General features: G+C 44.4%; 1 protein-coding gene and 1 long non-coding RNA gene across 6 annotated transcripts in view; one reads left to right on the top strand and one right to left on the bottom strand.

The window, feature by feature from the left end:
- Positions 1 to 27,481, top strand: part of LOC137425531 (uncharacterized) — a 578,290-nt gene that overhangs the window by 489,900 nt on the left and 60,909 nt on the right. For all 5 annotated transcript variants that reach the window (XM_078773845.1, XM_078773842.1, XM_068114071.2 and 2 more), the window contains one exon: positions 1,866 to 2,027. In XM_078773845.1, the coding sequence (XP_078629971.1) occupies positions 1,866 to 2,027 (162 nt within the window). The remainder of the gene's footprint in view (positions 1 to 1,865; positions 2,028 to 27,481) is intronic.
- LOC137425545 (uncharacterized) lies at positions 1,902 to 16,717 on the bottom strand. The gene is made up of 3 exons (XR_010984139.2): positions 16,649 to 16,717; positions 3,773 to 3,837; positions 1,902 to 2,005 (listed from the first exon to the last, which is right to left on the bottom strand). It is a non-coding gene; the product is annotated as an uncharacterized LOC137425545 (long non-coding RNA).

Below are 27,481 nucleotides of genomic sequence, written 5' to 3'. Positions count from 1 at the left end.
GACAGCCTTGGCAGTGTCATGGACAGCCTTGGCAGTGTCCTGCACGTCCTAGATAACTTCTAAATGGGATGTGGGTTTCTTTGAGTGGTACTTCCTTTTCGGTTTTCTTTTTGTGTTATCTTTGAGAAGGGAGCTTATGTTTAATTTATAGGCTTGGTTGAGATTTATCACACGCATATCTAAGCATGTGCTAACACATGCTCCCCATGTCTGCGTCTACCTCTGCATGAGTAGGCATATCGCTGATCTAGTATGTTGGTCTCCTTTCTGCTACTCACCGTGTAACATTACATGATGGCCAAATCAAGCTTTCTCAGCTAATACTCCCACTTTAGCATTGCACATCACTTACTTTATTATCCCCACATATTAAGAAAAACAAACGTAGGGGCAATACCCCTGACACTCACCTGGTAGAATAAACAGTATACTGCACTGACTAAAGGTATTTTAAACCAATTTCAGTGGTTGCTCAAAGACAGGGCAACATGTAGAATCATACTAACATAATCATAAGACTTTAAACAAACAAACAAAAAATACGTATTTTGGGGGGCAACCTCCCCCCCCCTACCCCACCCACCCCCGTGTACCTCCTCCGACCCAAATTTTTCCAATGCCTTGAACAAACTTTGGTACATCATGGATGATGAAGGTTGTGGTGAAGTTTCATCAAAATTGCATGTGTAGGTTCTGAGAAAAAAGCAAATACTATTTTGGGGGGCAAGCCCCCAATAGACCATCTTAGACCCCGATTTTTTAAATGCCAGGAACAAACTTTGGTGTACAACGCGGGTGATTAAGGTTGTGGTCAAGTTTTATCAGAATTGCATATGTAGTTTCTGAGAAGAAAGCAAATACCTATTTTGGGGAGCAGCCTCCCCTCCCCCCCACCGTATATCGCCAAAGGGGCAGATTTTTTTTAATGCCGTGAACAAACTTTGGTAAATCACTGGTTATGAAGGTTGTGGTCAAGTGTCATCGAAATTGTGTGTAGTTTCAGAGAAGAAAACAAATATCTATTTTGGGGGGGGGGGGGGGGGGGTTGTGGGGTCAAACCTGGACTCACTTTGACCTCGATAGACACCCTTAGACCCCGATTTTTTAAAATGCCGTGAACAAACTTTAGTCACGACACAACGAATATAATTTGTGCCAAATTTGGTCGCAATCCCATCAGCGGTTTCGGAGAAGTTTCAAGTGTTTATGGACGGACGGATTGATGGACGGATGACTCGCCATCGCATAAGCTCCCCTGAACTTCGTTCCAGGTGTGCTAAAAATGTGGAGATATTGTAAGTGGCTCTGTCTGTCCATCCGTACATCATGCTTTCACCTCCTAAAAAGGTGTGCAGAAATTCACTAAACTTGGTAGTTCTGATCACCACATGGCAAGAAGGTGCGAGAGCAGTATTCTTTTGGCCTCGCCCCCTGTGGCGGGGTCAAAAGGTCAAATACTAAAAAATGAAATTTATGGCCACACTTTTAAACATTTTAATGATACTTTGTATATGCAATCAACATTGGGGGAAACATGAAATATGTAATGATGTTTGGATGAAATATGTAACGTTCATGCCACAGTGGACGGGGACCTAGGGTCACAGAGGTCAAAACAGGAATATTTTTCAACTCAAAACTTAATATAGGGTCACTCCTGGTGGAAATTTTGTCAGCCATCTTTCAACTTTGTTTTAGGTGGGAAGCTTGAGGATTTGCAATGGCGCACCATCGACTTAGCTCTATTTCAGAAATTGGTTCATTTATGCATCATGACCGACCGTATGCGATTCCTATGATGTTTTGACTTTCATTTTAGCTTCAGGATTCTGTTTTTATCTTTGAAAATTGTATCAAAATTTCAGGCCCTAGAAGAGGAGTTGGAGAGGGAGAGTGGGGGTTTGCGGGAGTTGGAGATCCAGCGTCAGGCTGCGCAACAGGCTCTGGAGCTCATTGAGAAGCACAAGTACGACCTGCAGCAATCTCTCTCTGACGTGCTTCGACGCTGCCAAGAGGAAAAAGAGCTGGTAAAACCGGGTCGCTGTTTACTCGAGTTTCTGGAATTGGCAATTGCTTTTTCTGCAACCTGCTTTAATACTTTAACAAGTTCTTTCCCTCACATGCCTCAGTTTTAATCAATCGGTCCCTATTTCTTAATTTTGCTTTATTTTGGCCAAATTGATTCAGGCGATTAATATTGGACTTTAACCTGCAACAGTACGCCTGGTGTTGGCTTTACGCTTAAGGTAAACGGCTTAATATCTTAGTGTCTTGAGTTTGAGCCCCTGTCATGCCGTTGAATTAACAGTCGGTGGGTTGACTCAGCCTGTCATCCTTCCGAGGTCGGAAAAATGAGTACCAGCTTGCTGGTAACAGAGGGCACTGTCTTCGCGGCACAGCTGTGTTTCCACCAAAAAAATGATGCAACCAGCAGCTACAGGCTACATATGAAACTAGAACAACCTGCAACAGTTATCCCCAAATTTTAAATGAAATTCACATGAACCCACCTCTAACCCCATTCCTTCTTACATAAACCATGTCTTCTGCCTTTTTGTGCTTTTTTGGTCGTCTCATTTCCCTTCTGAGATGATTTTGTCTCTGCTACATTGACTCATCTTTAATTGGCATATGTCACCAATGCCTCCGGGCATTAGTAGCATTGTCCAGATATGTAATTCAGGCCTTTACATGTGCCTTTTCCTCATCTTGATGATCATCACTGCTTTTTTCCACATTTGTGCGATAAATCTCTGTATCGGATCAGTTGCATGATAATTTTAGACCTATTGCAATCTTGGAAGCTATATGTTTTACTTATTTAGGAATGACTTGCTTTTGAGTACTTGGCAAATGCAAGGCATTTCTCTCTATCAGACAAACTCTAATGTAAGAATTCCCTCGGTGCATTTTGGCATAAAAGGACCCTATTTATCTGGTTATCTTGCTGTGCTGTTTTAAGGTTCCCATTGCGCTGCTTGAAGTGTTTGGATGAATTGATAAAGACAACATCATGGCTTTTTCAGGCCCTGTGGCTCTCCCTCTGCTCGGAAGAGCGAGGGCAATGGGATTCATTCTTATTGGCATTGGCATATGCTTTCCAAAGGAATTACAGAAGCAGCCATAAATCCTGCAAAAAGAAAATGATTTGCCTAGTGCTCTGTGATATTTAAAGGCTGGATTAGTTTTGAGGTTCTGGCTGACCTCTTTTGACCCCTCATAACCAAGATAAAACTTAAAGTTAAAACCTGGCTAATTGCCATCGCAGTGTTGTAAGAATTGGATGCCAATATCCAGCAAAATGTCTTCAAAAGAGGCATTAAAGTGATGGCCATATCATTTATTTCATCTCAAATGACGGCCATCTACATACTATCTATGCAAAAATGGTATAATATTTGACACTCTCCTTCATTTTTCCATTTTCCATCATATTCTCCATACATTTCCTTTCCTCCTCTTTTTATCGTCTGCTGTTCTTCTTTTCCCTTCTCCTTCCATCCGCCTCCCCCTTCCTCTCACCATATCCTCCCCATCTACTCTAAACCTTGCTTTGGCCACGTTATAGGTAGATGGACCTACATCTCCCCAAAATTCTCTATTGCAACAATAACAGGCCTACCTATGTCTCGATACATTCCGTATTTTGTACTTCAAACTTTGCTCGTATATCATTCCTTAAAATTGGATACTGAGAAATTGTATTAACAACATATCGTGTAAAATCAAATACGTTTGCAAATTTACAAATCTGGCATTTACATGAACTCGCCTCGCTTCCTGTCATTGGCATCCTCGCTGCACCTGCCAAACTCCAAATCGGTGGGACAGAGTTTCCTAAAATGGTGTCGAAGTGAAAGGATTGTGACTTGGTATGCAACTCAACAAAATTCAATATTTGTTATAATACTTGTGTACAATAGCTACAATGAATGAGTGAGTAGTTTTCAAAGAAACTGCAAAAGGTGTTATAAAGCAAGAGTTGGACTTCACACAGGTCTGAGATTGATCGAAGATTGCTATAAAGGTTGGACATGGTGTTTATATAGTCACTTGTCTTTGTATTCACTTAAAGTATATGTTCAATTGTACATACTTACCATTGATCATCATAACTATTTCTTCTTTTACTATTTTTTTGCACAAAAATGTTGCACAAAAAGACATTTTGCACAAAAATAGTGAATCTTACACAAATGGAAATTATAAATAAATTATTCATTGGTGTAGGCAGGTCTATTGCAATAAGCATTGTATGCCAATTTCCGGCTGATTAAACTCCCTTCACATGCCAGTTCCACAAGCATGCACAAGGAATTTGGATGCAATAGGTGGCCATTTGGACCATCAAGCCTACACTACAACAACAGCACATTCATTCACTCTAATAGTCTCAAATTCATAGGAGGTGGGGGATTAGAGTGTGCACATTCATGGGGGGGTCCCACCTAGCTCTGAGATACAGCATGGACATTGGGAGAAAAAAAAAGGGAAGAAGAAAGGAAAACCTAAATGGTGGTAATACTCCGAGGGGTCTAAGGAACTCTTTTGAGGTACCATTAAGAATTGGGGGTACTAACTGTAGAAACAAACCTGACAACAGGTATAAACCTCTCTCTATCACATATGGGGAGAGTTTTAAAAAAAAACGATGTGGATTGTCCATTCGTGCTCTTATCCTCTAAGTGCTGAACATTAAGCAAGGAAGCAGTACGTACCATTTTAAAGCCTTTGGTATGACTCCGCCGGGGTTCGATCAGAATCAGAATGCGAAGGACTCCACCAGAATCAGAATGGAACTCCACCTCTCCCCCCCCCCCCCCCCCCCTCCAACGTCCTTAAACATATCTCTGACTCGAAGGTCACAAGAAACTCATTTTGCAATAAATGTTCGTTTCCCATTAATCGTACAACACTTTCTAGAATCCAAACTCACCCCTCCCCTCCAAATGTTCCCCATCACCCATCCCTTTCAAATCTTCCCCCTTGCCCCCTTCCCTCCCCTCCAAGACTCCCCCTCGCCCCTCCCCTCCTAAACTCCCCCCTCACTCTTCCCCTCCTAAACTCCCCCCTCACCCCTCCCCTTCAAATCTACCCACCCTCATTTTTTTCTCCATTTCCCCCTCTCACCTTCCTCCTCAAAGCATCCTCCCCGCTTTTTCCCGCTTCCAAATCTCACCTCCATCTCCCCCAACCTTCTGCCTCGCTCTGCCCCACCCCCCCCCCCCCCCCTCAAATAACACCTCACTGTTCCTCACCCAATCACCATCAAACCTTTTGTCCACCCCATCCTTCCCTTTCTCCTAGCTATTCTGAAATCTCTGACACACTGTCAACAGCTCCCTCCACCTCTTCCTCCTCTTCCACATCTTACCCCCCCTCCCCATCCTCTCCCCCCTCCCCCTCCCCCTCTCCCCCCCCCCCCGTTCTGTATCCGATGCTCCCCCTTCCTCTTCATTAACGGTATGGACCTCGAACATCCGGGGCCTTCGTTCAAACTTAACTGATCTCTCCATACAGGTTGCTTCTGACAAACCAGACGTGATCTGCTTAACAGAAACTTTCCTCCTTCATGATGTATCTGATTCCTTAATATGTCTCCCGGGTTACTCCCTCCTCCGGTATGATAGACCTGAGCCTCGTCCTGGAGGTGGGGTTGCTATCTTTATCAAAAACTCTCTTCCTCACTCGCCCTGCACTGCCCTCTCTCCACCTCACCCCCAGGAATACCTCTGGCTACGGCTTCCCCTTCACTCCCACCTTTTGTTCATACTAGGACGTGCCCGTACGTGGGTGCCCGTTCCTTGCCCAAAAAAAAAAAAAAAAAAGTCTTCGCCCATGCATGCATGGGCGTGCCCATGGGCCCATGGGCGTGCCCGTAAGTGCGTGATGTGACCGTACAATGAATGTATCGTCCCGACGCCGCAGCTCGGATGGCGCTGCAGTTAATCGGGCCTGTATCGGCAGAGTTATTATCAACGTGTACTACAATCGATCGTACCTTACAGCGTCTGCTCGCCACGTTCAGCATCAGTACGTCGTCACTATGACTATCCGTAAGTCCGGAAGTGACGTCCTCATTTGACTGTCTGGAAGGTCGCATATCGCAGTTACGATGAATCGCAAATTAGTTTTAATTAGTTTTAAAACATAGTTTAACGCCAACATAGCGCCAACATAGTTTGCCAACGTGAAATAAATGAATACGCTCTCAAATGTGCCGTCCGAGGCAGAGTCTGTTCGCCACGTTCGGCACACGTGATAGCTCACTGCTCTCTGATTGGTTGAATCGTTTTTTGGACATAGCTCGGTAACTACTTCTCCGATTAATATGAAACCTTGAAAAGGCACATCCTCAGGTCCCCAGCAATATATCTGGCAAGTTTCAAGTATATCGGACCCGTGGTTGTCGAGAAACAGCGGTCACAGACAAACACACAGACAAACACACAGACAAACACACAGACAAACACACACACAGACACACACACACACAGAGATTACTGGAATTATAGATAGATGTGTGTTGTACCGTCCACCAAACAGTGATGACTCCATCTACATCTCACTGTCTGATAATATGGACCAACTTCTATCTACTCATCCCAACTCTCTCTTCCTCATATGTGGTGATTTCAATTGTCACCATGCCAGTTGGCTGGGTGTGGGTACCTCTCTCACCAGCCAAGGCTCCTCAGCGAAGGACTTCTGCGACTCACTGGGACTGACACAATCTGTCAATTTCCCGACCCAGATCTCAGTCAACGGAGCATCTTCTCTTCTAGACTTGGTTATGACTAACTTCCCTGCAAATGCCTGCTGCTCTTCTTCTGCTCCAATCGGCTCATCTGATCATGTGCTTGTTAAAGTGGACATCTCTCTGACCATTCTCAGAGAGCCTCCGCGGCATCGACGAGTCTGGCATTTCACTCAGGCAAACTGGCATGGTCTTCAAGCAGCCATAAATCATCTGCACTGGTCTCCCATCTCTACCGCCTCTGACATCAACTCATCCTGGGAAGTAAATTGCTCATCCTGGGAACTTCCAAAGTAAATTGCTCTCTCTCATGCACAGATTTATCCCATCTCGTCTTCAGTTGTCATACCCTTCCTCCCGTCTATGGTACATGGAATCTTGTGGTGAGGCTGTTGCCCAGAAACAACTTGCCTTCGCCTCCTGGAAAGCAAATCCAACGGAAGGAAATCTCTGTTCCTTTCACAAAGCCCGAAACAAGTGTGTGTCCACCCTCAGGAGAGCCAGGAAACAATATGTCTCCACTCTCAAGACTGAACTCTCTTATTTGTCTCCCTCTTCCAAATCCTGGTGGCATCTGGTCAAATCTGTTTCTGGTGTTTGTTCCCCCTTCATCCCCTCCCTTACCTCAAACGGCTACACAGCTGACTCCGCACGTGAAAAATCTGAATGCCTCAACTCTGTGTTTGCCTCTAAATCTTGTGTCCCAAACCCATCCCTCTCTGTACCCACCGTACCCAGTCATACCCAGCTGCTCCTGGACTCTGTGTCCTTTCCTCCTGACAAGGTGGAAAAGTTTCTGCCAATCCTCGAATCTGATTCTGCAACTGGACCTGACGGCATCAGCCCAAGGGTCCTAAAATCCTGTTCTGCCGCTCTTTCACTCCCTCTCTCTGTTCTCTTCACCCTCTCTTTTGCTCAAGGTCATCTGCCATCAGCTTAGAAATCAGCCAACATCACCGCTTTACACAAAAAAGGTGCAAAAACAGATCCTTGCAACTACAGACCAATCAGCCTTCTCCCAATTATCAGCAAAGTCATGGAATCCATCATTGCTTCGGATATGAAATCTTTCCCCTTCTCCAATGGCTTGATCTCTGATCATCAATTTGGTTTCAGACCAGGTCACTCTACTCTGGACATGCTGCTTCTGCTGTCTCAACAATGGATGGAGGATTGGAGGTCCTCAATGCCAAACAGGAAATTAGAGCTGTCTCCCTTGACATATCACGTGCCTTCGATATGGTCTGGCACCCCGCTCTGCTCACCAAACTCTCCTCCTATGGTATCCATGGAAATCTCCACGCTTGGCTTGCGGACTTCCTCTCCACGTGTGGCCCTGAATGGGTTTATCATCATCTCATCTCCCCTTCCTGTTCAGGCTGGAGTTCCCCAAGCCAGTGTTCTGGGCCCTGTGCTTTTTCTGGTCTTCATCAATGATCTCTCAGACTCTCTTGAAAATCCTCTCTATCTCTTTGCTGATGACTCCACTCTCTGACGCTCCATTCCTCATCCCTCAGATCGGCAGTCTGCAGCCTCCTCACTCTCTGCAGACCTGGACAAAATCACAGACTGGTCAAACAAGTGGAACATGTCTTTCAATCCTGACAAATCTCACTGTCTTACTATGTCTCTCCAAAAAGACCGACTGGACAACCCTCCCACCCACTTTCTGAATAATCCTCTCCAAGAAGTTATGTCACTCAAGCTTTTGGGTCTCACTATCTGCCATGATCCTTCCTGGGAAAAACCCATTTCCAAACTGGCCTCCAAAGCCAGTCGCCAACTGGGCATCCTCCGTCGTGCGAAGTCCTTCCTTGGCACACCTGAGCTCCTCATCACATACAAGGCTTTCATCCGTAGCTCAATGGAATACTGTTCTCCCCTCTGGTCCGGTGCTCCTGCCTCACACCTAGCTCGGCTTCACGCTGTTGAAACCAAAGCTTTCAGAATCATTGGAATCTCCCGCGATGAATCTAACTCCGAGGGCCTTTCACTTACTCACCGCAGGCAGGTTGGTGGTCTTTCTGTCTTCTACCGACTCCTCTCCGGCCTTGCTCCCCCAACTCTCACTGGGCTCTGTCCTGCAAATATTCCTACATGTCGCACAAGATCTGCCTGCAACCCTCTTATGGTTAAACTGCCAAAATCACGACTCTCTGCTTACCTTCACTCCTTCATTCCTCTTTTCTCCCACCTCTGGAACAAACTCCCTCACTCTCTTCAATCCCACTCCTCCCTCCAGGTCTTTAAAACAGCTGTTCACCACCATCTCTTATCTTCCCCCATCCAAAACCTTGATCTTTTCTTCCCCCACTAATTTCACCCCAGATCCAATTTTTTTAAATACCAACTTCTTTCCTGGATTTCTTGCAGTGTTCTTGTGTTTTATACTTCTCCCACCCCCTCCCCCTTCCCACGCCTCCTCTCCCCAAGCCCTCTCCCTCCCACAGATCTCCCGATGTCTCTGCTCTCAAATGTTGTGTTTGTGTGCTTCCCCTTCTCTCCCCATCTTGTCTACCGCTCCCCTCATTATATACTTTGTGTGTGTGTTTGATTTTTTTTGTGCGATAGATATTAGCTCTTTCACGAGCCTCGATTCTGTATACAGAAAAAATAAAAATAATGGACGATCGAACCATTACACCACCAAGTCTGGTTAATATCTGAAAATTGCCTTTCCTGAATTAATTTTGCCCAATCTATGAAAATATCTAGAATGCTCTGCATCTTCCTCTCCCTCTTATTTGTGTACCTTACCTCCCAGCTTGTGTCATCTCTAAAATTGAAAAGCCGATTCTTAACCACACTATGCAAATAGTTGATGTGAATTGCAAATAACTAACTGGTACCCGCTGAACATCCACGCAATGTGACTTCAAGTCCTCAACCTCCACCTCCCAACACGAAGACTTCAATCCTTTCCCCACTCCAAGCCTTAAAACCCCCGCCCTATCCCACCACAACTCCTCAACCACCTCCCCCACTCCATAAAAAAGCCCTCATCAACCCCTACACCCCCGTCAGACCTCCAAATTCTGTGCCATCTTTGCTCCACTCCCCCTCCCTAAATCTGAACCCCAATCATCTGTCCTGCCCACCTCCCACTCATAAAAATGAAAGGGCATTCTTACATCGATCATTACATATTTAATATTGTGTCACCACAATCGCCGAGGTTTAAGTTATCTTACTTGGAACCTCTATCATTACCCGTCAATAAACGGCTATCTCAGTTTTCTGGTGTATTTTGTGTCACTGCAGCCTCGTCTCCAACAAACAACGCTTCCCTCTTCTTCTTCCTCACTCCCCCACTCCCATTTCCTTCCGGTCGATTGTTGCATCACGTTTTCCAGCAACATCAACATTTCATATAAGTTTAAAGATCACAGCAATGATCGATGAGCAAAACTGTGATAGGGTCCGAAAGCATCGCACCCGACCAGAAACATTCAAAACGGCTATAAAAATGCATTTTTCCTTTTAAAACATCGATTTTGCTCCGATTTTCTCCCCGTTTGCTGCAACCGAGTCTTGAACCATCTTGGCCACTGTGAAAAAATGAAATCAGGTGTCAACTTAGAGTTAACGTCCTTCTTTGTGGTACCGTATCAAATGTCTTTTAAAAGACTAGATATAATGCATCCACTGCACTTTTCTCATCCGCCCAATCAGATACTGCTTCATCTAATTCATGATCTCACGTTGGTAAATCTGTGCTGAATGAATGAATGAATGATCGTTTTTAAGGCCATTTTCCCCGCTAGAGTGGGGGTTAGCCTTGCGGCCCCATGACAATCATGGTTCCCTGTTTGAGGCAATGTTTTTATGGCCGAATGCCCTTCCTGACGCCAACCCTTGGTCGCCTCTTACGATGCGCAGGGATACGGTGTACCTATTCTAAACCGGGGTACACACCTGGAATGTGCTGAATGTATTTAATTACATAAAATGTATTTAAATGTTTCCTCATTCGATTCCATTCTTTTTTTATTGTGCATGTGAAACATGGAAAATTTTCATCCACTGGTAATTCATTTTTAAAAGGGTATGTCACATCCTTTTTGCATTAGCATTGAACATATGATTTGGATTTGGCACAAATGATAATCTAAAACGACAGCGCAAGTGGAGCACGAAGGCAAATGCCCGAAAGATTCAAACAAAAACAAACATTAAGTTGGTGTGATGGATCCCAGATTATCTGTGAACCTTCAATACATCACACGTCTCATGCAAGGTACAAGTCGAGGGAAAGTTTGGCCATATTACACCCTGAGCTGTCTATCATCGTAATTCTTTCGAATTTCTTAACATTCTCTTTTGACAAATTACCAAATGTAATAACAAATTGAAACTCGGAATACTTTGAATCATAGAAAATAAGCAAAATGCTTATTATCGGCATGAAACTCTTTCAATTTCCTTAAAAAGTACAATCTTTGGTTTGCCTTAACGGACAACTCTTGGGAATTCTTGCTCCACTTCAATTTGCTATCGATCACTGTGTCAAAATATTTATACTCAGAAACTTCTTCATTACTATGATCAAGAATTTTCAGAGTTGTGGCCACCTGCTAAGCGGCAAAAAGAAAAAAATCATTTCCTTTGTCTTGTCATTAAGAACTAAATAATGACGTCACACCAGTCTCCAAACTTCTGAACTTCGTTCACTTATTTATGCTTATCGTTCAGTGGCAATTTGTTCATTACCTAGTTTCAACACCGTATTAGAAATACCACCTGGGCCAAGGGCCTTGCTTACCTTAGTCGTAGCACATACATAACAAACATTGTGCACATTCACTACAAGACTCTCGTCCGAGTCAGGAATCTTATCGTTAAAAATTTCCACAATGAAATCTTTCTCAGGTTTGAAATCATGAACATCAAATCTACAGTAACAGTCATTCAGATTATCAGCAAAGTCTTTAGTTGAGTCTGCTAACCTTATTGATTTGTCCTTGTATCTAATGACCATAGTCTGCATTTTCTGCCAAGCAGCACGCAATTGATTTCCTTTAGTGTAAAATCTGCTTTATGTTTTGTAACTTCCAAATCGATTTCTTTCTTTAATAGCTCTCAATTGCGATCCATCTCCATCTAAAAAGCATTCCCTCTTTTGCTTATGTAAGTCTTTTGATTCCTTGGCAATCCACGGCTTATTATTACCTCCGCCACCAAAGGTGGATGGAGGTTATGTTTTCAGCCCTATCTGTCTGTCCGTTGTGAACAAAATATCTCAGAGTTGTAGACAGGTTCGACCGAAATTTGGCAGAGATGTAGCGTATGTGACAAGGACGAAATGATTAGATTTTGGTGAAGATCCGGATTCGGATCCGGCTACTAGAGTTTTAAAGTGATTCTTCACCATTGGGAGATAGGGCCAAAAACTATACATAGCAGGATACCTCAAAAAATTGTGTACAGATTTGGACGAAACTTGGTGGACAGGTTGGGTGTCTGACAAGGACGATTCGGTTCGATTTTGGTGAAGATCTGAATATGGATTCGGATATGATGATTATTTAATTTTAAAGTGCTGGCGGACTTCCTCTCTAGTCGTAGTCAACGTGTGGCCCTGAATGGGTTTCTCTCATCTCCTCTTCCTGTTCAGGCTGGAGTTCCCCAAGGCAGTGTTCTGGGCCCTGTGCTTTTTCTGGTCTTCATCAAGGATCTCTCTGACTCTCTTGAAAATCCTCTCTATATCTTTGCTGATGACTCTACTCTCTGTCGCTCCATTCTTCATCCCTCAGATCGGCAGTCTGCAGCCTCCTCACTCTCTGCGGACCTGGACAAAATCACAGACTGGGCAAACAAGTGGAACATGTCTTTCAATCCTGACAAATCTCACACTCTTACGATGTCTCTCCGAAAAGACTGACTGGACAACCCTCCCATCCACTTTCTGAATAATCCTCTCCAAGAAGTTCTGTCACTCAAGCTTTTGGGTCTCACTATCTGCCATGATCTTTCCTGGGAAAACCACATTTCAAATCTGGCCTCCAAAGCCAGTCGCCGACTGGGCATCCTCCGTCGTGCAAAGTCCTTCCTTGGCACACCTGAGCTCCTCACCACATACAAGGCTTTCATCTGCAGCTCAATGGAATACTGCTCTCCCCTCTGGGCTGGTGCTCCTGCCTCACACCTAGCTCGTCTTCACGCTGTTGAAACCAAAGCGTTCAGAATCATTGGAATCTCCCGCGATGAAGCTAACTCCAAGGGCCTCTCACTCACTCACCGCAGGCAGGTTGGTGGTCTTTCTGTCTTCTACCGACTCCTCTCTGGCCTTGCCCCCCCATCTCTCTCTGGGCTCTGTCCCGCAAATATTCCTACAGGTCGCACAAGATCTGCCTGCAACCCTCTTATGGTTAAACTGCCAAAATCAAGACTCTCTGCTCACCTTCACTCCTTCATCCTCTTTTCTCCCGCCTCTGGAACAAACTCCCTCACTCTCTTCAATCCCACTCCACCCTCCAGGTCTTTAAAACAGCTGTTCACCACCATCTCTTATCTTCCCCCATCCAAAACCTTGATCTTTTCTACCCCCGCTAATTTCACCCCAATTACACTTTTTTGAAATACCAACTTCTGTCCTGGAAGTCCTTGGTGTCCTTGTGTTTTATACCTCTCCCCCCCCCCCCCCCCCTTCCCACGCCTCCTCCCCCCAAGCCCTCACCCTTCCACACATCTCCCTGCTCTCAAATGTTGTGTTTGTGTGCTTCCCCTTCTCTCCCCATCTTGTCTTCCGCTCCCTCTTTTTATATATTTTGTTTGTCTGGTTGATTTGTTTGTGAAGTAAATGTTAGCTCTTTCACGAGCCTCGATTCAGTATACAAAAAAAGAAAAAAAAAAGTGGTTCTTCACCATTGGGAGATCGGGCCAAAACGATACATAGCAGGATATCTCAAAAAGTTATGGATGGATTTGGACGAAACTTGTTGGACAGGTTGTGTGTGTGACAAGGAATAATCGATTCAATTTTCGTGAAGATCCGGATCCGGATCCAGCTAGTATAATTTTTTAAGTGATTCTTCACCATTGAGTGACACGGCCAACCAGGTGGAGGTGTGCTCTCTACTGAGTGCCGTTCTAGTTCAGATGTTTTTTTTACAACTATAATGGACTAGCGAGGTACCTGTTCTATGCACGGGTGGGAGCACGACGTCTCAAAAAAAAGAAGAGTGTTTTGAGACATTTTATGAAAACTTCCAACCACTTTTGGACACGTGCAGGAACCCCAAAAGCTGCACAGAAAATTTGGTGGGGTTGGCCCCAAAACTGTGGGAGTAGTGCCTGTGTAAAATCAATGTACCTTTAATGATGAGGATGATGCTGATAATAATGACGATGGTGTTGGCTGGACAGAGGGGATTGGCTCTCATGTGCCATGATAAAGGAAATGGATTATCATACTGAAATACACAATTTGGTGTCTGTCGGTTTGTCTATCTAACTGATACATTCGGTTGTCACTTATCCAATCTCAGCCAAACTTGGCAGTGGAGATTAAGGGTACCATGATGGAGGTTGGTGCGAGTAATATCCCCCCGTCACCCTCTCCAGTGGGTTTGTCCACCTTGGGTGAAGTCTGTGGTAAGGTGCATATACCTGTTAAGATAGCTTATCTTGAGATTTTTCCAGAGCGGCTTCTGTTATTTTCCCAAAATAACAACACTTTTGATGATAGCATAATATTAATGTTATTACCAAACAATATTAATACCAATAATAGCCCCCTCCACAAAGGCTTTTTTCTCCTTAGACAAATGCTGTGGTAACGTTTATAAATAGTGTTACGGAACCGGGGTTCAGGGTTTACCATGATGGGGACTTCTCAAACTCCTCCTGGGCTCCGGCCATTCAGGCAACTGCACCACGGATAAGTCCGTGGCCCGTCGGGTTGGCAAGCAACTACGGATGCCCATTGATACCGCCAAAGCTGGCAGGGTCCTCACTCTTTTACAAATGTGTTGCCTTTCCGGTGGGTTGGCGATGCCATTTGGGGCATGTACTCTAGGTGAGCACTCGTTTATTTATTATGTACAACCGAGTGGAACCGTTAAGTATGCACTGGCTAATTTATGGAGTCAATCGGTGGGGCAGAACTTCCTGTCTATCTGCACTTGCGTGCTAAATCCTGAGCCAATATATAAAATGAGACAAAATGAGCAGGATGGAAACAAGCCATTTTCCAAATTAAGCAACACATATTTACAAGTACAATAATCAGTCATGAAAAGCACATATGTATAGAAAACAATTAAGAAAAGGCATAAAAGAACAGATTCTAATCCTGAGCGCTTACTCACCTTCTACAATCTTACATTAATTAGCTACACACAGGACATGGAGTCAGCAAAATCATACTGAGGAAACAAATGTAGGAAGAAAAAAGATTGGGGTACAACAAGGCGTTGGTTCGGCCCTTGACTCACCGTAGCACATGTCACCGGACGTGTGTCAATCCCAAAATGGGGAAAAAATAGGAGTAAGGAATGGTAAGGAAAGCAGAAGGATGTGTGAATGCAAGTGAGACAATGTGGGTGATGTATGCTTAGAGGAAAATGTGAGGTGCATATGTAAAGCCCAGAAGGGTGAAAAGTCACCGACACCTCCTTATAATTAATTGCTGGTGCTCTTTCTGAGTCGAGGGAGACTTATTCGAATGTTTAGCAGGATAGCAAGAGAAAGAAATGCACATCAGTATGGAGCTATCTATCTGTGCTCGGGACCTCATGGTGCGTTTGCCCTCACGCCTCTGCAGACTCCAACCGTAGTTGCTTGCCAACCCGACGGGCCACGGACTGGTTGCGCCGTTCTCACAGCACCATCCGGCACAGCTCGTCCTGGCTTCAGCACAACTGATCCTGGCTCCAGGGCAGACTCCAACCATGGTCTCTTTCCTTCCTCAGCTCAAACAGGCGGGCTGGTTGTCTTCAGGTCCTCAGTGCATGACAACAACGACGATCCGTCTGACATTCCACCTTTTAAGAAGCTTGAGCGGGCGAGACTTGGGGTATCAGAGTTCATGGGAGGTGGAGTTTCCAGGAGTAAAGGTCACAGCTTGCCTTTTGATGCGTTGTAGCACGTTTTCCTTGGTGCGCTCATCAGCCAACGCCTCCTTTTGCTGTCATTTTTTTCGATTGCCTCCTCCTCTTTCTTGTTGGAAGCTGCCTCTGCTTCTTCATTAACGAGTACCTTTCCCTCCCAGCCGTTTGAAGAGGCAAGTGGTTGTTGCCTCCTCATTGTCTGAATTGTGGTTTGTCTGTGGTGCTGTGTTTCAGAATTTGTTTGTGTGTGGTGCTGTACGAGGGGGTTTATTAAAGAAAGAAATGGAATTTACGAATAGCGGGTTGTACCCGATATGTACTTGAAGAAAGTTAAATGGTAATTTGAGAAAGAGAACCGAATTATACTGTATGGTGCATGAAATGGCAACCACTGTATGTGGGCCATGAATAAAAGAGGATTTAAAGAAGGAATAAAGGAAGAACAGGGGGGGTATAGAGGAGGAGGAAGAAGACCTACTATAGCCCACACTACGCATATACCCTGTTTACCTTAGACAACGGGTGGAGGCCTAACTGGGCACGTATACTAATGATATAACTGGTGAGGGACCTCCTCCGTGTCATGGATGCTCGTTCACACAGAAGCCAGTTCCACAACCGTCACAATAGCTTATCATGGTGTCCTGTGGGTTTTTTTTTTTGTGCCCCTCCACGAACCTTGACATTTTATACAAAATAAAAAGGCCTTGACTACATGCTTCAAAATCGATCATACAATTACCTCCTAATCTGCTACCTACACTACTGCAATCTCAGGTGATATCAAATTCACCACACCTTACATAAAGTCAGGACAACAGCAACAAGAAAACAATAGCACCTGTAGTTTTTGCATTGTGTCGTTAGGAGCACTGACTTGATCATATTCCCAACATCAGCAACCAGAAACCTGAGTTATGGGAAGGATGCACACGTTTCTTCCTTGAGCCATATGCTTGACATCGACTCAAACTTGAGGTCGCTCTGCAAAGTTCACAAGGGAAAAACGAAACATCAATACCGGCCTGACCTGAAATCGGAACTTTCTGATGTTATCTTAACCTTCCACATATGGTGGTGGCAGGTCATGTCGTTTTCTTGTTTTGTGGGAGGGAAGGTTGGTTAGGGAGGGGGATGTATGTGTGGCGCTCTTCTACAGAGCAACGAAATAGTTTTCAATTATAAATGAAGTAACGGAATCGATAATCGATTTCGAATCGATAATCACTTTTACTGTTTAATTGCGTCCAACCAGTTTGACTTTCGTCTTGGTTGCTCGATACTAGAATTTCCCTACCCCGACAATTGCAGTCATGACTCTTTGAGCTCTCTCTCCCACTCTCACTCTCTCTCTCTCCCCCTCTCTGTCCCTCTCCCTCCCTCTCCCTCCCTCTCCCTCTGTCCCTCTCTCTGTCCCTCTCTCTGTCCCCCTCTCTGTCCCTCTCTGCCCCTCTCTCTCCCTCTCTCTCCCTCTCTCCCCCTCTCTCTCTCTCTCCCTCTCTCTCTCTCTCCCTCTCGCTCCCTCTCCCTCTCCCTCTCTCTCTCCCTCTCTCTGTCCCCCTCTCTCTCTCCCTCTCTCTCCCTCTCCCTCTCCCTCTCTCCCTCTCCCTCTCTCCCTCTCTCTCCCTCTGTCCCTTTCTGTCCCTCTCTCCCTCTCTGTCCCCCTCTGTCCCCCTCTGTCCCTCTCTGTCCCTCTCTCCAAATGTTCTTTGCTTTTTATACAGTCTGGCACTAGGCCCTACTTATTAAACGCTACGCCTCTGCTATCGAAAGGTGCCTTCACACTTCACTGGAGATATTCTTCATCCCTGCAAACAGGCTGACATTTTCGATGGCCTCCTCTTCTTTCTTGTTGGAAGCTGCCTCTTCTCCAGGGCAGTGTTTTGCACCTGCTGTTATTCTTTACATAACTTACCTTTGTGCTGACTTCCTGGAAAATCTTAACTGTACCATTTCACAATTGTCATTTTATTCTGTACCAAATAAACTCTTTAATTATACCCCCCGACAGACAGGCAGCAAAAATAAATTTTGTTGTTTGACCTAGAAATTATCAAAAGCTGTTTTTACAATACAACATTGAACTACATTTGAAATGAACTACAACAAAAGCTACATTTGTAACTAGATGGTATTCATAGAATACTTACCCTGCACAGTCAACTTGGTGCGAGCCAACTCTTCTGTTTTTTAAGGGTTTTGTCTTTGATCCAATATGGCTGCCAGACCACATGACCGACGACATCATACATTTACATTCTCTAATATAATTGTTGCGTAGATCACGCTCAAGATATTTCAAACTGATCGGACTAAGAATTGTACTTTTCAAATTATGATGTCATAATGGAGCCACCGATGACATCATCATTACCATATCTTATTCCCCATGGGGAGTACTTGACAATGAGCTATGTTTCAATTTTTTCCATTTAGTGGGGTTGGAGCTATATAGGGGCAAAGTTTTTTGGTTTTTGCAAGATAGCACCTTTACCGCTGAACTATGACGTCATAATTATCATTAAAATATTCTACAGGAGGAGGCGCTCCTATGGTGAAAATATGTCAATCGGTCCAAGAATTGCAGAGAAAAAAATTAATGCTGATCGAATAAAGCGTTGTACTTGCCGAATTATGACATCATTATTACAGTACTGATGACGTCATCATAAACATATTGTTGCGGATCTCCGACGTCGGCTCTCCCCTTATCAAGGGGGGGTTAATCCCCTTGTCTTTTTATCTGGCCGACCCGAGTCCTGGAAGTTTTTCGCTCCTTCCGGTCGGTATTAGGTAGGGTTATTGGTCAATTTTGTCCTAATACCTAATTACTAACACCGTCCGTGAAGCAGGGAAATAACTCCCGCCCGAACCACGGCGTTAGTGGACACGCCGAGCGAAGCGAGCCGCGATTCGGGCTGTTAATAGGGACTAAACCCGATTATGGCGGTTCCAATCGTGCCACGTTTACCCAATGAGAGAAAAGACGGATGCGATTGAATAAGAGGAAACCCAGAAAATAGGAAGAACAGATTGGTTTATTAATTATGTACAAAGAAAGAAGAAGAGGAAACGAAAGAAATGTACAGGATAGGAAGAGGAAGAAGAAGAACACAGGGCAGCCTTAGACAGTCTTATTCTTAATACCCCAGGACAAACGGGCCCGTCTCAGACACACACGGGGATTGTAGATGGTTGATGGTCACCAACGCGTCCAGGCTCCAGCCCGGCTCCGGTCCAGGCTCCGATCCAGGCTCCGGTCCAACGGACGAAATCCGGCAGGCAGCTTCGTGTATAGTGGAACGCGAACGGACAATTTATATAGCGGGGGGGGGGGAGGCTGGTGTCCTGCGTAAGTAATATGCGTACTATTCACGCCAAACGCACCCTCTCCAATGTCCTCTTAATCGGCGCGCTTCCTTGCAGTCCTCACAGTCCTCCCTTATGAGCGCTCTCTCAACCAGTTCTCTTGCAATCACGACAGTTCTCTATGCGCAGTCCTGTCACAACCAATCAAGCGCATTAGTCCTGTAAGTCCTCTTTCATACGCGCTGTTGCATCAGTCCTGTAAAAAGGGCTTTGCGCTCGCTTTTATAACTCAACCAAGCGATCGCTCCGCGAGCCCCAAAGCCACGCCTATCGGCGATCCTACCTCAGCCCTGGTTGGCTGGGCATCGCTTACCGGCCATGCCCTGATGGTGGGTTGACGTGGCCACACCTTCTTCTTGGCGCTCCGCCCCCTTTCTTGGGCCCCACCTCGTGGCTTATGGCGGCGTTTGGGCGGAAGCTCAGCGAGGCTGCGAACGCTGCTGGCAAGGCGCGTAACAATTTGGGAGGGGCCATGGGGCACAGACTGGAGGGCGCGCTTAATGGCGTCGCTTGGAGAGGGAGGCTGCAAAAATGAATGGAATGGGCCTACTTCTTATTTGATTGACACAACGCAGATTCAACTATTGGAAACATGGCCTTACCTATACACATACTAATGAAATAACTGAAGTCCTATGGTGACCTACGTGGTGCTTGTGGCTTAACTATGGGGTGCAACCTTTAACCCTTTTAATGATGTCATATTTACAAGTGTGGGTTCCCAAAACCGCAACAATATCTTATTCCCCAATGGGAGTGCTTGCCATTGAGCCATATTTCAATTTTTTCTTTGGAGTGGTTTCGGAGATATAGACGTGCAACTTTTTTCGATTTTTCTAAGATGGCGCCTGTACCACGTGACCAATGACGTCATAATTATCATTAGAACAATTCTACAGGAGGAGCCGCTCATATTCTGAAAATTTAGCGTTCATTGGACTAACAGTTGCAGAGGAATTTTTTTTTCATCCTGATCAGATCAAGCGTTGTACTTGTCGAATTATGATGTCATAATGGAGGCACCTATGACGTCATCATCAACATACTTATTGCCCATGGGGTATACTTGACAATGAGCCATGTTTCAATTTTTGCCATTAAGCGGATTGGGAGATATAGAGGTGTCACGTTTTTCCAATATGGCGTCCGTACCACGTGACCTATGACGTCATAATTATCAGCAAAAAAATCTACAGGCAGAAGCACTCCTACGGGTAATTTTTTTTTTTTTTTTTTGTTTTTGTTTTTGTATACTGAATCGAGGCTTGTGAAAGAGCTAACATTTACTTCACAAACAAATCGACCAGACAAACAAAATACACAAAAAGAGGGAGCGGAAGACAAGATGGGGAGAAAAGGGGAAGCACACAAACACAACATCCGAGAGCAGGGAGATGTGTGGAAGGGAGAGGGCCCGGGGGGAGGAGGCATGGGAAGGGGGGGGGGGGAGGGAGAAGTATAAAGCACAAGGACACCAAGGACTTCCAGGACAGAAGTTGGTATTTCAAAAAGTGGAATTGGGGTGAAATTAGCGGGGGTAGAAAAGATCAAGGTTTTGGATGGGGGAAGATAAGAGATGGTGGTGAACAGCTGTTTTAAAGACTTGGAGGGTGGAGTGGGATTGAAGAGAGTGAGGGAGTTTGTTCCAGAGGTTGGAGAAAAGAGGAATAAAGGAGTGAAGGTGAGCAGAGAGTCTTGATTTTGGCAGTTTAACCAAAAGAGGGTTGCAGGCAGATCTTGTGCGACCTGTAGGAATATTTGCGGGACAGAGGCCAGAGAGAGCTGGGGGGGGCAAGGCCAGAGAGGAGTCGGTAGAAGACGGAAAGACCACCAACCTGCCTGCGGTGAGTGAGTGAGAGGCCCTTGGAGTTAGCTTCATCGCGGGAGATTCCAATGATTCTTAATGCTTTGGTTTCAACAGCGTGAAGGCGAGCTAGGTGTGAGGCAGGAGCACCAGCCCAGAGGGGAGAGCAGTATTCCATTGAGCTGCGGATGAAAGCCTTGTATGTGGTGAGGAGCTCAGGTGTGCCAAGGAAGGACTTCACACGACGGAGGATGCCCAGTCGGCGACTGGCTTTGGAGGCCAGATTTGAAATGTGGTTTTTCCAGGAAAGATCATGGCAGATAGTGAGACCCAAAAGCTTGAGTGACAGAACTTCTTGGAGAGGATTATTCAGAAAGTGGATGGGAGGGTTGTCCAGTCGGTCTTTTCGGAGAGACATCGTAAGAGTGTGAGATTTGTCAGGATTGAAAGACATGTTCCACTTGTTTGCCCAGTCTGTGATTTTGTCAAGGTCTGCAGAGAGTGAGGAGGCTGCAGACTGCCGATCTGAGGGATGAAGAATGGAGCGACAGAGAGTAGAGTCGTCAGCAAAGAGATAGAGAGGATTTTCAAGAGAGTCAGAGAGATCATTGATGAAGACCAGAAAAAGCACAGGCCCCAGAACACTGCCTTGGGGAACTCCAGCCTGAACAGGAAGAGGACATGAGAGAAACCCATTCAGGGCCACACGTTGACTACGACTAGAGAGGAAGTCCGCCAGCCATGCGTGGAGATTTCCATGGATACCAAAAGAGGAGAGTTTGGTTAGCAGAGCGGGGTGCCAGACTGTATCGAAGGCACGTGATATGTCAAGGGAGACTGCTCTAATTTCCTGTTTGGCATTGAGGACCTCCATCCATTGTTGAGAAAGCAGAAGCAGCATGTCCAGAGTGGAGTGTCCAGGTCTGAAACCAAATTGATGATCAGAGATCAAGCCATTGGAGAAGAGGAAAGATTTCATATCTGAAGCAATGATGGATTCCATGACCTTGCTGATAATTGGGAGAAGGCTGATTGGTCTGTAGTTGCTGGGATCTGTTTTTGCACCTTTTTTGTGCAAAGCAGTGATGTTGGCAGATTTCCAAGCAGATGGAAGATGACCTTGAGCAAAAGAGAGGGTGAAGAGAACAGAGAGAGGGAGTGAAAGAGCGGAAGAACATGATTTTAGGACCCGTGGGCTGATGCCGTCAGGTCCAGTTGCAGAATCAGAGTCGAGGGTTGACAGACACTTTTCCACCTTGTCAGGAGGAAAGGACACGGAGTCCAGGAGCAGCTGGGTACGGTGGGTACAGAGAGGGATGGGTTTGGGACACAAGATTTAGAGGCAAACACAGAGTTGAGGCATTCGGCTTTTTCACGTGCGGAGTCAGCCGTGTGGCCATTTAAGGTGAGGGAGGGGATGGAGGGGGAACAAACACCAGAAACAGATTTTACCAGATGCCACCAGGATTTGGAAGAGGGAGACAGATAAGATAGTTCGGTCCTGAGGACGGAGAGATATTGTTTCCTGGCTCTCCTGAGGGTGGACACACACTTGTTTCGGGCTTTGTGAAAGGAAATGAGATTTCCTTCCGTTGGATTTGCTTTCCAGGAGACGAAAGCAAGTTGTTTCTGGGCAATAGCCTCACCACAAGATTCCGTGTACCATGGACGGGAGGAAGGGTATGACAACTGAAGACGAGAAGGGATAAATCTGTGCATGAGAGAGAGCAATTTACTTTGGAAGAATTCCCAGGATGAGTTGATGTCAGAGGCAGTAGAGATGGGAGACCAGTCCAGATGATTGATGGCTGCTTGAAGACCGTGCCAGTTGGCCTGAGTGAAATGCCAGACTCGTCGACGAGTTTCATGTTAATCATGTTAATCGTACCAACGGTTGCCGAGAAAATGATTTTTTTAAATGCAGACACGGCACACGTACGGCACACATACGGCACATGTACGCAACCAATTGCTTAACCCCGCTTTTCGCTTCGCGAGTGCAGGGTAAAGAATATCGATGAAACGAGTAAACTTGCCGAAAATCACATTGTGTATGGCATGATGCATTCTGTAGTGATAATAATGTGATTGGTTTTTTTTTTTAATGAAGTAATTATTTGTAATGAAGCGATAATGAGGAGTTTCTTTATGAGGTAGGCCGCAATGTTCTTTTGGCAATCAGTAGCTGATTGTTGATACATAGCTGATTCTTTTTTTTCTGCAGCATATGCAAGTAAAAATTCAAAGGAAGAAACAGAAGGGCAAAGATGTGCAAAAAACTTCGCCACGGCTATATTCATTTTATTTCTTCCTCACGTCATAAATGCACGTATGACTTTCCCTGGGGACATGCAGAAATGCCTTCATGTGTCTGTGGAAACGTCCAGACTGCTAACCATCTCGTGCAGGACTGCCCAACTCACTACCTGGAAGGGCGAGGGGACCATTAGCTGTAAAGTTTGACGCCATTCACCTGTGACTGCCAGAGGACAGCAACCTTTATTTTGTAGATCTTACACCTGATTCATCCATAACATAAATTGTCGTGGACTTGTTGGAAGCTTCTTGATGCCAGATTGCACTGCTTGATGCCTGGGTGTTGTTGCTTTCTGGGCAGCAGCTTCTGCATTAGGAAAAAAACTCGTAAAAAGCTCATCAAATATAATGGGTTGGAACAGTTTATTCAACAGTGCAGCCTCGTGAGCGTGCCAAAGTCTGAAGCCTTGGCCTATTGTCAGGTGTGCTCCTATCTACTTTATTAGACATCTTACGGATGTAAATGAACACTCGTTTTACTCTGAGCACGTTGCACATCACATGCTGCGAATTTCACCTCCCTGCACCTTGTATTTATTGTTATTTAAAAAAAGACCAAAAGTTTAACAGCAGCGTCGCTGGGCTTGTAAAATATTATAAACCACAAATGCATATAATTACCTTTTCAAACAATCGCTAATGCTGTTTATAACACTAGGGCATGCCCGTACGTGGGTGCCCGTTCCTTGCCAAAAAAAAAAAAAAACGCTACCCGTACGCTCTACCCCGCCCGTACGCCCGTAAACAAAAAAAACAACGCTCTTCGCTTCCGCCCTTCGCTCTGACTGAATTGGGAGAAATAATGCGCATAAGAAATCGAGAAATTATAGAATTCTCCGGAAGAAATCGAATTACGAACCGTAATGGCGCACGCGCTGGGCTCGGCTCGCTCTCACAACCGCAACAACGCGTTCTGTGATTGGCTGCCGGAAGTGCAGTCTTCACTGTCCGGAAGGTCGCAAATCGCAGTTACGATGAATCGCAAATTAGTTTTAATTAGTTTTAAAACATAGTTTAACGGCAACATAGTTTTCCAACGTGAAATAAATGAATACGCTCTCAAATGTGCCGTCCGAGGCAGAGTCTGTTCGCCACGTTCGGCACACGTGATAGCTCACTGCTCTCTGATTGGTTGAATCGTTTTTTGGACATAGCTCGGTAACTACTTCTCCGATTAATATGAAACCTTGAAAAGGCACATCCTCGGGTCCCCAGCAATATACCTGGCAAGTTTCAAGTATATCGGACCGGTAGTTGTCGAGAAACAGCGGTCACAGACAAACATACATACATACATACATACATACATACATACAAACATACAAACATACAAACATACAAACATACACACAGAGATTACTGGAATTATAGATAGATTAAACAGAAAAATTTGGAGGAATCCAGACATCCGTGAGGTAGGTTTTACTTACCAGAACTGAGCGAAGATCTACTGTAATCTATATACCCCACAAGGTTTGGAGGTGTGCTCATTTACCAAGCAGCTAGCTAGCGCTTGCCAAGCCAGCCGTTCCTTAAGGGTTTTGAATGGAGTGCTTGCTCGAATGCTTAAACCACTTGGCGATCTCTCCACAAGAAACTTGGTAAATGAACACACACCCAATGTTATTGAGACCCGACCATAGATCGACTGTAATCTATATACCCCAAAGAGGAATGACCCTTCCTGCAGCTCCCGTAGTGAGCGGGTGTACTAGCATCTTAAAATGTCGGTCGGTGGAGTTAGCCGTCGTAATGACATCATAAACGTATTACGTAACGGACACAAAACTGCCGCTACTTCAATATGTTGAAGATAATATATTTTAACTTCTAGTAAGTTTGCAGTCACCACAAAGGGATTAGTGTTATGATTAGATTTACTTAATATTAATTAATATTAATGTTACGTTCAAAAATGATATTACCATTAAAAAACCGTGGCTAATTCCTTACTTTTATTCTCCGTTAATACTGCAGTTATTAATATTAGTGCCGAACACCGCTCATCATTGATTCATGAACCATACACCGCTTCAATCCATTATCTTTGTATTCACGACATTGGGATTAAAGTATTATGGTTATATTTATGATATTATTATTATTATTATTATTATTATTATTATTACGAAAACGAAACCACTGAAACTATACACCACTGACTACTGTATTAAGAAACCTGGGTTTAATTTGTCCGAAGCGGTCCAAAGATGAGGCATGCGGCCTAAGGCGTATACGTACTGTATTGATGGAAGAGCCGTAACGCCTACGCTTTCAATATTTGATGGTCATTTCAACAATCAGTTTGTTTGTGTTTCACACTGAATGAAAAATGTAAAGGTTGAGCATGGCGATTGTGCTATATGACAGGTTTGACGATATGTTCGGCATGAACGGCATATAAATCAAAATGGCAGTGTGGGAGTCGGCCACCGCACCGCCGTAATGACATCAGACGTAATCACATCACCCTGTCATGTGACCAGGTCCTCAGCTCTGATTGGTATACGTTTGAGGGGACATACATACATACATACATACATACATACATACATACGGACAGACAAACACTGCTCTAGACGGTTTTGCCCGATGGGCTACGCCGTAAAAACTCTTCTGTACCCTGCCCTTGAGGCTCAGGTTGCAACACACCATCTACAATTCCAATAGAAGAGACATAATTACTCTTTTATGGAAAATGTTTTTCGAGTTTGTTTTATCCTCAAAGATGGACCGTAGTGAACACGCATTCGTGTTAAAAGATTTGCCTTTCAATCCTACCCTTATGAAGGGCGACAGACATCTTTTCAAACACCCAAACTGACATTGTGTTTAATACGGTAGATTTACCAGGTGGGTCATGTGGTCATTTGTGCCCCAAACACCCAAAAGGACCAAAAGACCCTTAAAGACCCAGAGGACCCAAAAATACCAAAATGATACCTAAAGACCACGAAGACCCAAATGATCCAAAAGACCCAAATGATCAAAAAAGACCCCAAAGATCCTGAAGACCCTTAAAGACCCCATAGACCCGTGAGACCCATTAGACCAGCTTGGACCCTTGACTCTTTAGAGTTTTAAGCCACTTGCACCTTTTCAGATTACAAATAAATAATATCACCGATATTAAAAACAAATTTGTACAAAATAAATATTTGTAATATGATTGGTGTAAATCATGACAATACAGCAACTAAAATAACCATTCTTCCCTGTCAGATTTATGATTATAACTAACCAGTCTTCCCTGTCGGATTTATGATTATAACTAACCATTCTTTCCAGTCGGATTTATGATTATAACTAACCATTCTTTTCTGTCAGATTCATGATTATAACTATCCGTTCTTTCCTGTCGGATTCATGATTACAACTAACCATTCTTTCCTGTCGGATTTATGATTATAACTAACCATTCTTTCCTGTCGGATTCATGATTATAACTAACCATTCTTTCCTGTCGGATTTATGATTATAACTAACCATTCTTTCCTGCCGGATTTATGTTTATAACTAACCATTCTTTCCTGTCGGATTTACGTTTATAACTAACCATTCTTTCCTGTCGGATTCATGATTATAACTATCCGTTCTTTCCTGCCGGATTTATGATTATAACTATCCGTTCTTTCCTGTCGGATTTATGATTATAACTAACCATTCTTTCCTGCCGGATTTATGATTATAACTATCCGTTCTTTCCTGTCGGATTTATGATTATAACTAACCATTCTTTCCTGCCGGATTTATGTTTATAACGAACCATTCTTTCCTGTCGGATTTATGTTTATAACTAACCATTCTTTCCTGTCGGATTCATGATTATAACTATCCGTTCTTTCCTGCCGGATTTATGATTATAACTATCCGTTCTTTCCTGTCGGATTTATGATTATAACTAACCATTCTTTCCTGTCGGATTTATGATTATAACTAACCATTCTTTCCTGTCGGATTTATGATTATAACTATCCGTTCTTTCCTGCCGGATTTATGATTATAACTATCCGTTCTTTCCTGCCGGATTTATGATTATAACTATCCGTTCTTTCCTGCCGGATTTATGATTATAACTATCCGTTCTTTCCTGCCGGATTTATGATTATAACTATCCGTTCTTTCCTGTCGGATTTATGATTATAACTATCCGTTCTTTCCTGCCGGATTTATGATTATAACTAT

The sequence above is a fragment of the Myxine glutinosa genome, chromosome 1 (assembly GCF_964187855.1).
Source record: "Myxine glutinosa chromosome 1, kmMyxGlut1.1, whole genome shotgun sequence".
Classification (NCBI taxonomy): Eukaryota; Metazoa; Chordata; class Myxini; order Myxiniformes; family Myxinidae; genus Myxine; species Myxine glutinosa.
This window is presented reverse-complemented; position numbering and strand designations above follow the sequence as displayed.